Source organism: Gouania willdenowi, chromosome 6, assembly GCF_900634775.1.
Source record: "Gouania willdenowi chromosome 6, fGouWil2.1, whole genome shotgun sequence".
Classification (NCBI taxonomy): Eukaryota; Metazoa; Chordata; class Actinopteri; order Blenniiformes; family Gobiesocidae; genus Gouania; species Gouania willdenowi.
Window position 1 is genome coordinate 24,944,773 of NC_041049.1, and position 14,119 is coordinate 24,958,891.

At 37.3% G+C, this 14,119-nt stretch overlaps 1 protein-coding gene across 2 annotated transcripts in view; it reads left to right on the top strand.

Annotated features, from left to right (window-relative positions):
- Positions 1-14,119, top strand: part of chst11 (carbohydrate (chondroitin 4) sulfotransferase 11) — a 122,871-nt gene that overhangs the window by 88,159 nt on the left and 20,593 nt on the right. For both annotated transcript variants that reach the window (XM_028451489.1, XM_028451490.1), the window contains exon 2: positions 2,133-2,218. In XM_028451489.1, the coding sequence (XP_028307290.1) occupies positions 2,133-2,218 (86 nt within the window). The remainder of the gene's footprint in view (positions 1-2,132; positions 2,219-14,119) is intronic.

Below are 14,119 nucleotides of genomic sequence, written 5' to 3' on the forward strand. Positions count from 1 at the left end.
AATCTTTGGCTTTCTCGAGGTTTGTTTCTCTTCCTCTCGTTCCTGCCTCGTCCTTCAGCACTTTTCCGTGCAGGGTGATTGAAAAGAGTGTGTTGGCAAGGCACGAGTGTTGTGCTGGCTGTTCTCACTGAGTCGCTGCCAGCAGTTACGGCTTCGTATCCAGTTGAGTAGAGAGCAAAGACTGAGCTAAGCCAAAGCTGAACTGTGCCGCGTTGCCCTTGACGTGCAGTCGCTGCTTTCATTATTCACATCTATAGCTTTCTGCATCCTATAGTCAGCACTTGGTAGTTTGATTACAATGTCCTTGTGAGAGGATTTGATTAAAAATAAATGTAATTGTATTTAAACTTTGCAGCAATCAGAAGATTAAACCCCAATGAATTTAAAGACCTATTCCATCAAGATCAATTTACTCCCATTAAGCTGGAGTTAGGCAAATGCAAGGTAAATTGATTTGTATAGTGCATTTCATACACAAGGCAATTCAATGTGCTTTATATGATAAAAAGTGCATGAGAAAACAGTTCAAAAATGAATAAGACCATGAAAATCAGCAGTAAAATCTTTAAATCAACAGTAAAATGACCAAAAATCTCCCTCTCAATCATACGCAGTAGATAAAAAAAGTGCCTTTAACTTTAATTTAAAAATGTTCACATTGGATGCTGACTTCAGCTCTGCTGGCAGTTTGTTCCACTTCACTGCAGCATAACAACTAAAAGCAGCATCACAATGTTTTAGGAATGCTCAATTAATCAAAATTCAATTACGATTTTGATTAATATACCCAACAATTACAACAACATAATCAAGAAGAAACGACAAATTAAAAAGATGTGTCATTCGCTAAATAAAACAAACCCACTATTTCGGACATCTACTAATAATAAAGCTTGTCACACACATGTTATTAATACTAACTTTGAGTTGTTTAATCTATGCACATGCAAGCTCCTCCCCCGCCCCGCCCCTCTCAAAGCCAAAGCTAGCCTGCAGGCCAACACGAGGAAAGTTGTTGCTAGTGGTGTTGAAACATGGCAGGAGAAAGAGCAGAAAAACACTTGGTAAACAAGCAAGGCAAGTTAAATTCTCTTATATGAGGACACTTTGGGTTTGATGATGAAGACCTAGAGCAAAGACACATCACGTGCAAAAGTGTTTTGTTTTGTGCAAAAGTAAACAACTTGATTTTAGTGTTTGAAGGATTTTATTTATTTTAAGAATTTATTTTGTGTTTTTTTGTCCAAAAATAAATCACTTTTTGGTTAACAAATAATTGTGATTGTCATTAAATTTTTCACTCTGGAGATGTTCTTTAGGTGGTAGAAGCTGTTTTTGTGATAGATTTGATCTGACTGCTGAATGTAAGATCTGAGTCAATCAGAACACCAAGGTTTCAGACTTGGACTATGTTCACACCAGGTCAATTCTGATTTCTTTGCCCACATGTATCAGATTTATTCATGTCTATTTGAACAGTACAATTCCGATTTTTTCAAATCCAACCCAGGCCTCTTTTGTATGTGGATAGAAATTGCATATACTGTATGTATCTGATGCAACTGCAGTCTGGACGCTCAGGTCGCAGTCATCCAACCTATATGTCACAATTGTTCGAAAACACAGACAGGCATGAAAAACAATGGCGGTCAAAGGAGCAAAAACCAGTCATTTTGAAAAAGATCAAGCCAATTGTTTTATTTTATTTTATTTGTTAAGATCTCTGCTATTGTGATCATGGTTATCTAATACAGCTATATAACACAATAGAAAAATGTTTTCTGATGGCTAAATGACTGGATTCAGACTTTTCTTTAAAATGGCATTCAATATTATGGCCAACAACTGGGGTTGTGTTAAAAATAGCAGCATTGGAATTGGAATTGGGATCTGTAACTTTCTTTTTTTTTAACTGATTTTAAAATTTTTGTAAAGTTAGTCCATCAGCAGTCTTGCGAAAGATTGTCTTCTAAGAATAGATTTTTTGTTCTTATTGGAATATTTTCTTATGTGAAATAACAATTTACTGCTGATTTAGAATAATGTGCATGAAAGTGAGCATGAAGAAATGCTGCCTCGTTGATTCAGCATGCCACTGGTTTTTCTCACTGGTGTTTTTTTCTGATTTGCAGTCATGCGGAGGAACCCCTTCATGGCGGACGAGTGCTGCAGAAAAGGTTCCCGCAATGCCCTGCAGGAGCTCTACACCCCCACCCAGGTAAGAGAGAAAGAGCGAGTCAGGTGGTGATTCCCCTTTAGTGCTGAGATATTTACCTATCTCTTGGTTGGTTTTTTTTACAAATGTGGTTCATCAATTGGTCTTCACCACCTGTGAAATTAACGTTCACAGAAAGGCTTATCTGGGTTGAACAAGGTATTGCTCAAAACAAACATCTTCTCAGAGAAAGTGACAGAGAATGGAACATGTGGTGGCCTTCACCTTTCACCTGTGCAATAAAAAGCAGGTGTGTTTCTGTCATGCTTCCGTGAGGACATGACACAGTGACACATTCAACAGGAATCTCTTTTAGTCTTTTATTGACCAATGGAATTACAGGATATGATGGTAGTTCATACCTCAGATGTACATGGAGCAGGATCAAGCATCCCATGAACCTCAAGGTGTCATCACAGTTTAAGGTCATGTGGTCCCTTTTGTCTTAATTTTAACATAATTGTTTTTAGTTCTATGAGTGAATCATTCTTTCTTCAGGCAGGTTGTGAGTTAAAGCTCCAGTGGGATTTTCAGTTAGATGTTTTAGTTTGAAATGGTTTCGTTGGTTGTGTATTGGTTGTCATCAAGTAGTATGTTCAGTTTATTCCCCTTCTCCGTCTGAGGGTCATAGATTTCTGTTTATGCCATCACAACCTGTCTCACAGTGTGTATCTGCTAAAAGTGTGATTGGGCTCCATCCTGTTTCCGCTCAAGTGTGCCTTATCTCCTGATTGTCTTCCCTCAATATTTTAAGGAGTTCTTGAACTCAGTCATTGTTGCTACAATGTCTTCTGGGATGTCTCTCCTACACAAGTCACTTCATCATTTAGTCATTTCTGTAAGTTTTAGCATGTACTTGTTATCATTGTTGCACCTTGTTCTACCGCTAAATGGGCTTTATCTTTGATTGCCACCTGTCTCCTACATTATCTCTTGCATTTATGTCCTCCAACACACCATTCCTTTGCCTCATTAGTAGAACGTCAGATTTTCAGCTTCAAAATTCCGTTTCCGTGTCATCTGTGTCAGTTTATTTTGTTTCCATTTCATCGTCTTTCCCGAATCAGATGTCATTGCAGGCTATTAAACTTCCTGAAATCGCCCCAAACATGTTTAATATGGTCAATGGAGTTAACTATTATCATTAATTTCATATCTATACACAACAGAAATGCACCAAAACAAGCACGCAGAGAGACCACGTGAGATTTGACGTCCAGTCATTTGCTAAACTTGTAAAGTCAGACATTAGACCACCCGTTTTACAGTGAAAATAGGGTGGAAATGTGTGATATTGTCCCAAAAAATGTGAGTGAGTGTTTAGTCTGTGTTATATTCATTCATTCCATTTTAGAAGGTGAAGTCTGTGATTTTGCCTCATATTATGTCAAACTTTTCACAAAAATTGACATTTATGTCTTTGACCACCAAAGTGTTTTGGTCAGCACATTTAAATGGGCTGTCATCATCTCCATGCTAACAATGTGCTAATGATAGGATGCTACTGGGTCCGCTGCACACCTCACTTTTTAGGTTTCTGTTTTGTTTTTGTTCATTAATTGATAACTTTCTACCAGTGGCAAATTGACTTTCTTTTTGGGCCTTTGAGACTTGTATTTGAGTGCCCCTGCTCTAAAGCTTCATACTGTCCAAGGTAAATGTATTTGTAAAGCGCATTTCATACACAACCATTTCAATGAAACTCATAGATAAAAATCGATCAGTTTGAACTTTATGGACCTTGAGGAAATCATGAATTTTAGGAAGTAATAATCTTTTAGAAATCAAAGGATGTAAAACAACTTTTGGAAAAAGTATTGAAGTTTTAGGGTCATTTTTACCTCAGATTCAGCAGTAATCAGATAGAACTTTAAACTGGTTTTAAAGTTGTATTTTAGGAGGTTGACTGGTATATCACATTCTGGGAAATGCTTAAAATGTGTGTGTTTGAAGCATGTTATGTTTTTAAGTTTCCTATATAAAATTGCTTATTTGTTAAGGAAAAAAAATCTTTATCTGCAAGAAAGTATTGCCTGTCATATGGGCTTTTGATTAGATTGTAAACAGTGAGATTTTAAGTGTAAGAATTGTGTAATGTAATGTAAAATGGCATGATTACTCAAATAACACATCATCGTGGGTGAGTAGAAAATTAGCTGAGTTCACTGCTGCTGTAAAGCATTCTCATCATGTTACATTTGAGCAGCTTCTTAAAGAAGACATCTAATGAGAACATTAACTTGATTACCAAAGAGGCATCTCCATCTCACAATTTGCAGTTCTTTCTTTACACTCAACATAAAAGCGTGCTAATTGAATTAATGAAATGTAACGTGTTTCCCTTTAAAAACGTTGATTGAAATATGGATATGAAGAAATACTTAAGTTCACAATTATGTGTGAGCGTAATCCTGCTTTTTTTTATTCAAGAAAAACATCCTATTATGATTAACGCATCACTCATTAAAGCTGCAGTTTGTAAGCTTTTTTTTTTTTTTGCATCATTTGGTCAAAAATCCATAATCATCTTTGAGCATATTGTAATCCAAAGTGTTTTGAGTGGACCGTGAATCTCTTCTCCTTCTCCTGGTTGTAAATTAAGTTGGATGTCAGCCAATCAGAGATCTTTTTACAAACACGTGTGCTTCTGTTTTGTGCGTTTCTATTGGCTGCTTGACTGAAGTCAGGCGCCTTCAAGGACCATCGGTAGTAAACGTGCATTTGTGGACATTCCAGCAGAAGTCCCCATAACAGCGTAAGGTGCAACAGTTACACTGCAAATTAAGCGGAAAAAGGCATACTGAGGTAAAGAAGCAAGAGAATAAAGTCACAAAAACTAAGGAGGAACGAATCGCTTTTGCTTTGAGTCCTCACGGACCTCTGCAACTGCGGGAACAGACGGGATAAATCGCATGTAAACCTAAGAGAAACTTATTCAAGGTGAGTTCATTTTACAGTCATTTTACTGCAGCTGCTGCTCAGAGCAGCTGAGTTCACAGCCCCCTCTGCGTGTGCTTGTGGCAAGGACGAGCCCACGGCCGCTGATCGGGACAGTAACTACAGAGTGATGCGTGCATTCATGTCAGAGTCTGTAAAACACCAGAAAAATCTCCAATAACACAAGATAACTGATATGTGATTACAGAATCTCTCCTGGTCACACTGTCCTAAGCAGGCCAGATACTATTGTACACTGATAACATTTGTCAAGGTCTGTTATCCCGGACTCTGTCATTGTTACGCTTAGCGCTATCAGCAGCATAGAAAACCCTGAGAGCACAGAACAACGACAGATTCATTGGGACACACACACATGGAAACCTCTGAATCAAAGATCGATCTGCCTCAAAAACCCTTCGACCAAATAAACCCTATGTTTGCATCTGACCAGTAAATCCTACAACTTAACGCCGTCTCATTCCATTCAAAATCACCACAACAATAACGTCCCTATATTTATCACTAGTCTATATTGAGAAAAAAGTTGCTAAGAGCATTCATAAAACATACTGGTAAGGGAGGTTGAGTTTTAGTTTCAGTTTCAAAATGGAGCGAAGAGAGGATTCTACAAACTGCAGTGTTAAGTTCGCCGCATTTGATGTGACTGTAGTTCGCTTTGCACATTTGACAGCCTGTAGCTTTACACAGTTTAGATTTACAAGATTTTCTACCACAGTCCAAAGCTTAAAGATTATTCTGGAAAGTTGAGTGAATATTTATGATATATCCTTCATATCAGAAATCAAACACACACTAGTTCACTAGTGGGCAGCAAAAACTCTGACATGTTAACTAGTCAATCATGAATTAAGGTCTCTAGATAACTGGTGCATACACGTGTATGTTACTAGTTCACTGGTGAAGGCCAACATGCTCACGAGTTAACAAGTTCAAGCCTTTTTTTCCGTTAATAAGAACTCACTTGATGGACTCAACATGTAAAAGTAGGATAACAACTACTTGACATTTACAGCAGAGCGAGTGGAACTAAAGGTGTATATTAGCTTACTTGTGTAAGGAAAAATAAGCACTAGTTAACTAGTAACAGAAACCAAATATTAATGATATGGTGGTTGGAGCATGCACTGAGACTTCGTATTGGCGCATCAGTCCAAAATGAAACATGCCAATCAATCAATATTCAGGTTTTTCTTCTGATCCCACCTACTTCATTTGCACTAGTTCACCAGTGAGCAAGTTTCCAGGAAAGAAAAACCCTGCACCGTGTTAACTTGAAAGTGTATCTTTACAGTATGTGTTTATGGCAGGGGTCACCAACCTTTCTGAAACTGTGAGCTACTTCATAGGTACTGAATAGTCTGAAGGGCTATCAGTTAGAAAAGCACTTCTTAAATACTAAATGTTCACAGTTTCACTTTAATTAAAGGGTAAGATAATAAGGAAGGCTAGCAATAATGTAAAAAGGTAGGATATGTTGATGTTTCAGCTAGAAACACTTTGTTTCATTTTCATCACATTTTTCAGAAAATCACCCTTGATTTTTTTATATATCTTATTAGTGATGTAACGATTAATCGTAAGGCAGTTAAAAATCGATTCACAGGTATCACGATTCACATCGATACTGTGAAAATTGAATCGAGGTACTTTTTTTAACCAGAAGTGTTGGCGGCGGGCGGAATCTGCTAATACTTTTTTTCTGGCCACCATCTACTTTTAAACATAATAAATGATTCATTACCCCTTTAGCACCGAAAAAATATCTGTAATATTACGTGAATATCTGTAAAAGTCACATTTTTCTATTAGCTCTGTCTGCTAGCATAGCATCTCTTCTTCACTGCAAGATATCTGCATGCCAACCGACCACTGGGTTACCAGCGCCCTCTGCTGGTCCAAACAAATATATGACGTAAATACAGTGAAATGACTGTTTTTTTTTTTGTTTTTTTAAGTCCAATTGTAACGGCACAAAAAACATTTTCAGTTGCACTTTTAAAAAGAAAAGGAACTATCATGCAGTTTTGCATTGTTTACTATAGAACCAGAATTTAAAATTAATAGGCTTCTTCTTCATTTGTATTATTCCTTTATTTATTTCATTCAAGATTTATTTTTAATTAAATTGCATTGTTTGAATAGTTTATCAAGGGATTCTTTTGACAACGAAAAATAAAAGGAAAACTATAGTTTTTTTTAATAGTTTTTTTCCCCAAAAAATTAAAAGAATATTTTTCAGTCATCATTTTTCTACAGTCCCATTTTGTAAAATAAATCGTGAGAGAATCGTATCGTGAACCCAGTATCGTGACTCGAATCGTATCGGGAGTTGAGTGAATCGTTAACATCCCTACATCTTATGTATAACATATATAACATACCAGTGACCATACATCAGATTTGCAACACTCAAAAAAAAAAAAAATTTTCTCAATGTTTTATTGAAAATAAACATTTAAAGATGGTTAATCGAATACTAAAACTTTATCATCAGTATTTAACTCTGCTAAGTACTAACTACATCTGCCATATGTATTTATCGTTGTGAGTTTGAATCTTAAGAAGTAAATCAGATTTTAGATTTTAGAACCAAAGGGGACCTCACATGGTCCATGAGGGCTACCTGGGGGTAACAAGTAACAGGAAATTAGTTAGGGTCCATTGTGAATTTACATGTCAACTAGTGAAGATTCAGATTGTGCATGTCAACTAGTAAGACTCACCATGTCTACTGCTGTTGGTGTTTCTGACTCTACACATTTGAGTGTACCTTTTTTCAAGCTGTGTTGACTGTGGACTTCAGAAAACACAGTGGACCGACACCAGCAGATGACATGGCATCCCAAATCATCACAGACTGTGGAAACTTCACACTGGACTTCAAGCAACATGGATTCTGAGCCTCTCCACTCTTCCTCCAGACTGTGGGACCTTGATTTCCAAACGATATGCAAAATGTGCACAGTCAACACAGCCATCTACCAGGAAATTTTAGAGCACTTCATGCTTGCTTCTGCTGACAAGCTTTATGGAGATGCTGATTTCATTTTCCAGCAGGACTTGGCACCTGCCCACACTGCCAAGGGCACCAAAAGCTGGTTCAATGACCATGGTGTTACTGTGCTTGATTGACCAGCAAACTGGCCTGACCTGAACCCCATAGAGGATATATGGGGTATTGTCAAGATGCAGATGACCTGAAGGCTGCTATCAAAGCAACCTGGGCTTCCATTAACCATGAGCAGTGCCACAGGTTGACCACCTCCATGCCACGCAGCATCGATGCAGTCATTCATGCAAAAGGAGGTCCAACCAAGTAGTGAGTGAATGGAAATGAACATACCTTTCAGAAGCCTTACATTTTTGTTTAAAATACAATTTTTTATTGATCTTAAGTGATATTCTAATTTTCAGAGACACTAAATTTTGGGTTTTCATTATCTGTAAACCATGATCATCAAAATTTCAAGAAATAAAGGCTTGAAATATTTCATACTATGTGTCATGAGCCTATATCATGTACTATGGGTTTGACTTTCTGAAATGAGTGACCAAAAATATTGAACATTTTCACGATATTCTAATTTTTTGAGATGTACCTGTATATGTTACCTTGTAAAATGCAAGATTAGTAAAATATCTGTGCTGCGAGTTAATTTTTTCATTTTTCTGGATACTTGTGATTTACTAGTGCTGCTGCAAATGGGTTAACTAGTATGTATCTTACTTTTACCAGTTCACTAGTGAACATGTTGGGTCCATCTAGTTTACTACAAAGGCACACAAGAAAAGCTTGAACGTGTTCATTAGTTAGCACGTTGCCTTTCACTAGTGAACTACTCAGTGGTTAACTAGAGGCCTTAATTTATGATTGACTAGTTAACATATCAGAGTTAGCAGCTCACTTGTTAACTAGTGTGTGTTTTTGACAAGTGACGTTCAATAAGTCATTGATCAGTGGCTGTAGATTCGAAGATGTAAGGGTACATTCTTAAAATAGTTTAAGAAATAGTTTGCATCTCTGTGACCGGGCAAAGTAATGAGCAGCTTTTCAACGCTAATGTTTGTTCAAGTGATGCTCAGCTCAGCATATATTGGTTTTCTCTTTTTGAGGTCCATTGCTGGAACATGGAAAGAGCAAACTTAATGGTAGCAACTAATGGCAGAAGTAATTCTGTGTTTGTTCATGCTGGGAGATGAGACATTGAAGTTGAGTTGTGAACTTAGTGCTGACAGAAGGCAGCTGTGACCAGCACAGGTTGACAGGTTCACAGGAGTCGGCAGGTTCAATTAGTTTGGTCATAGACAGGCATTAATAGAAATGAGACAGGAGATGATGTGTGTGGGAGTCTTTATAACAGAGTGAAAGAAAATGAAATACAAGTCCATGTTTATAAATGGATGAATTAATATATATATATATTTTTTTTAAAAACGGGAGTACATGCAACCTCTGCTCAGAAAAAGTGGGATTAGAACCCTCTATGTGCTCTGTGTGTTGTACATGTATATTAGTGTTAATGTCTCTGAGGTTAGGGTACATTTCTACCTATTTGTTGGTTTTGATTAAATATTCTAACAAAGTGAATATTTTCAGTGTAAAAAAATATTGACTTTAATTCATATACATAAACTGAGAAAGTTTTAGTGTTGGCGGTTTTATGTTTGACACAATCTGACTTGAATGAAGACAAAGAAGATGAACTGACTCATGCTTTAACATGTAGTCATTGTTGGTAAACACATTGTAATAAATATGTAGATATGTTTTTCCTAAAATGCCATTGTGACCTGAACTGTCTCGGAATGATTTATTAGCTCAGCTATGACTGATTATGTAATTCTGCTTGAAAGCAAAACAACTTTAGCTCTTGTGTGATGAATGAGTTATTTCGACTGAGCTGAAACCAATGGATGCCTCAAGGACGAGGAAGCAATTCATTAATGGAAAAAACTTTGGAAAAAAGTGACATAATTTACACTCTGGAGATTAGAAGCACCGAAGCAGGCCAAGCTAAGATGTACATTTGAGAGACCTAAGTAGAAAACAGAGGCTTTTGTTTTCCAATGCCAAAGCCAGTGTCTGAGTGGGTTGATAGTGTGCTGCAGTCAGAGCAGAGCAGGACAGAGCATGGTGCTAGAGGTGATGCTATCATTGTGATAGATTGGATGGCTGTTGCACTTCTTCCCTCATCACTGTTCTCCTCAGTATTTATCACGTTCCTGCCAGCTTGTTTCCTTCCTAACCTTTACTGTCCGTTCATTCCTTCCATTGTGCCTCTTTCTGTCCTCTACTGTCTCAAACTGTCCTCAAATGCTCTCTTTCTGTTCCTCTATGGGCCACTTCTCACAGTGTGCCTTTCATTTATTGATTTTTTTATTTGATATTTTTTTCGTCTGAATGAAACAGGTTTATTTAAACTTTGGTTGTCTTCAAGATGAATTAAAAAAAGGACCCACCAGAGGTGAACCTTTTTCAAATAATGCATGAATTTGAAAATTTCCACTTTTGACTTTGAGATCACCGCTTCACAATCATCTGCACTCGAATGTTTAGGGTAGAACAGCCAACGTCATTTTCTCTCCAAATGCCAGATCCATATTTTTGTAAGAGCATGGCATGATTCATTAAAAAAAACACTTTTTAGCTTTGACTGTGGCTTTTAAAGTAAACATCATGGCCACTCAGACCAGAACAAAGGAAATCACTCTTCTTAAAGCAACAACAGAACAAACTAAACCAGGTGTCACAAAGTGCTATAACCTTGAAATAAATTGCAGCAGAAATGAGAAAATGTCTTGATTCATTTATTTTAACTAAGTGCTCTCTGTACAGTATGCTCTGTTGGTAAAAATCTGTTTATATATATATATATATATATATTATTATTATTATTATTATTATTATTATTATTTGAAGCACTTTACATGGAAAAAATAGAAAAAAAAAACATGGCAAAGAGTGAAATGAAGGAAAAGACAACTTCCTTACACTCCAACCCAGCATGTCCACCCGCAGACTGAGGAAGAAGAGCTGCACTAACCCCAAACAATACCAACAATACCCAATATTCTTCTTCTTCAAAAAAAACAATTCTCTTCAACATTACCCAACATGACCTCTTCCTCCTGATGCTGCTCCTTTTCCTCTGCTCACTAGTTCTTGATGTGACCACTGTCCCCTTCACTTACAAAGCGCTTCCGCCCTCTGGAAGGACAGACATGCCTCAGCTGTTTGTCAGACTCCTGGTAGCAGAGATCCACCAGGGTCTCCATGATGGAGTGAGTGTGCGGCACATCAACGCTGATGTGTGTGTGCCTTTTAAAGCCCCACACACAAGGAATACATGCTTCTCAGGTCGGACTGGGTGCTTGTGGATTACTAAGTTACTCTTTCTTCTGCTAGTACCTTCTTGCCAGGTACTAGCAGTTCAGTGATCCTGACCATGGTACCATGATCATTCACACTTTAAAGGCTTGGAAAAATAATTACATTATTATTTTTATTCCATTATTAATTATACCGTAAGTCCAAATGTTTTGCCACACCCATTTCTTTGAAAAATCTCAAACAAATGTGCAACCCGGAGCCGATTTGGATGAAACTCAGTAGGATTACTGAAAACAAAGCCAAGTTTCTCTGAGATCACTCAATTATGAACCAAGATGTGATTTTTTTGTCAAATACGTTAAGTACTTTTGGGGCCTATGCTGCGAAGCTAGATAATAATAGTCTGGATTAATCTCACCTATCCAAACATTCCCTGTCAGAGAGAAGCTGTCCTATGAAGCACAATCACAACACGCTGAGTTAAGCGTGTTGATTTCAGTCTGGTTAACGGCACGCTCTAATTATGGAGGTAGATATTACAGCGTCAGACCAATCACACACGGAGGAACTGTAGAACGTCACAGTTGAGGAATTATTCTTTAAAAATATGAAGAATTAAAATTCATAATTCAGATCAAAAACAACAGTGATGCTGCAGTGAAAGCAGAACGTAATCAATGCAGGAATTGATGAGTGAGATTATAAACGGAGAATAAACATACACATAAACAGATCAGTTTCACTTTCTTTTACCTTGTCTTTGTTTCTGACGCTGCGTTCAGCCTACGTCATAAGTTGGAATATATTTATATTTGATATTATCTTACAGGAGTGAGGCTCTTTGCATTACCCCAGAATACATGAATTAATGAAGGAATTCATTAATTAATTTATCGGTGTGAAAGCACCCGATGCACACAGGCTTAAAAAAATCTCTAAATTTCCTATAGGATGTCATCTGTAAATGAAAGGATTGCATCAATGTCTAAATATTCTCTCTTCTTTGAGCTGTCAGATTATCCAAACAGTGATGTGTTCACACATCACCTTTTATTGGCCAGCTTGCTTTCTAAGAGAACTAATTGGTCAGGAGGCTCGGCGGGACTTTAGTACTCACTCAGATCTGAGCCAGAACAAAACTTGCTCCCAAACAGGCTAGTCGTTCCGCCTAAGTTACCATGGAGTTTCAGTTCCGTAAGACGTTAGCAAGCTTCGTAGGACAGCACACACCGATTAAAATCTCGGAAGTTTGCGCATTAAGAGGTAATCTTGCTTCGTAGAATATCCCCTTGATGTAATCCTGCTAACAGACAAACAAACAAATAGAAAAAACACCTGTGCAGAAAGTACATCTTTGGTGGAGGTAACAATCGTTGTCAAGGCAAGAAAAATTTAAAATAATTTAAATCATCTGTCTTGCAGCCTGTGCTTGACAGACGTACAATAGACTGTTTGTGAATGAGACCTTCCTATTTTTGTCAGAGACATGTAGCACCACTGTTACTACTACCTACACTGAATCTACCTGAGCAGCAAACAAAGTTACACATTGAAAATACAACAACATTCGTTCATGAAAGTTTGTCTAACTTGGTATAGCTCCTTTCACCGTACATTCATGCAAAAATTAGCACATGCTTTATATGTCATGAACAACTGCATATCAACGTTGTCTAATAGGCTTTGGTATATTGTATTAAAATTAATAAAGTCTCCCCCATGCTGCCTCACAGCCATAATAATATCTCCAGATGTAATCTGCCCACCTCTAACCTCTAACAGAGATTTAGCTTAAATCAAAATGAAAGACCGATGACAAGTGTGATAAAGAAATAGATTAAATGCCACTGAAAACACATTGAAATACCATCTAAAGACAGCCAGGTAGACAGGCGTCTGAACACTGAAATGATCTTTTCCCCTTACACAAATCTTATTTCCTTCCTTATAATCACAGTCTGTCTCAGAGAGACATGTAGACACCATCATTACCAAGCTGAGACCAGGCTGACACTTCAAAGATGAATCAGAGATGAGAGCGGAGGCTGATGGAAAGAAAAGCTCTGATTTGTCCCACAGTGAGGTTTGTACTGTATGTGGGACAAATGGAAAGTCATTTTTAGGGAAATAGCTACTCATATTACTCTGCTAGTGATTGGTTAAACCTGCTGGAATGATATTGGGAAACAACCAAGTTTTATGAATTGTATGAGAGTCACATTCTTCAAATTATTCAAACATTGCCTATTGTCCATATGATAATGTACATAGCATGGAAGAAACAAAGAAAGACAAGAGATGTACTGAGACCACAGTGTTAGATGTAATACACGTTCAAGCTTTGAATATCTCCGGTAGAACATTGTGGTTTGACGTATAGCATAGATCACAGATTATTAAGTCCTGTTTGCTTGTTGGGAAAACTACTTGGAAAATGTAGTGAGTTATTTATGAAGATTAAATGAAGCTTCACTAACACTGAAGCGACCCACCAGAAAAATGTATTAAGCTAAGCTCCAATAAAATGAGCAAAGTAGCTTAACTACATGAAAGATTTATACTTTATGTATACGTATATAAATATTTTTACAAACTCCATTCCAAGTCATTGC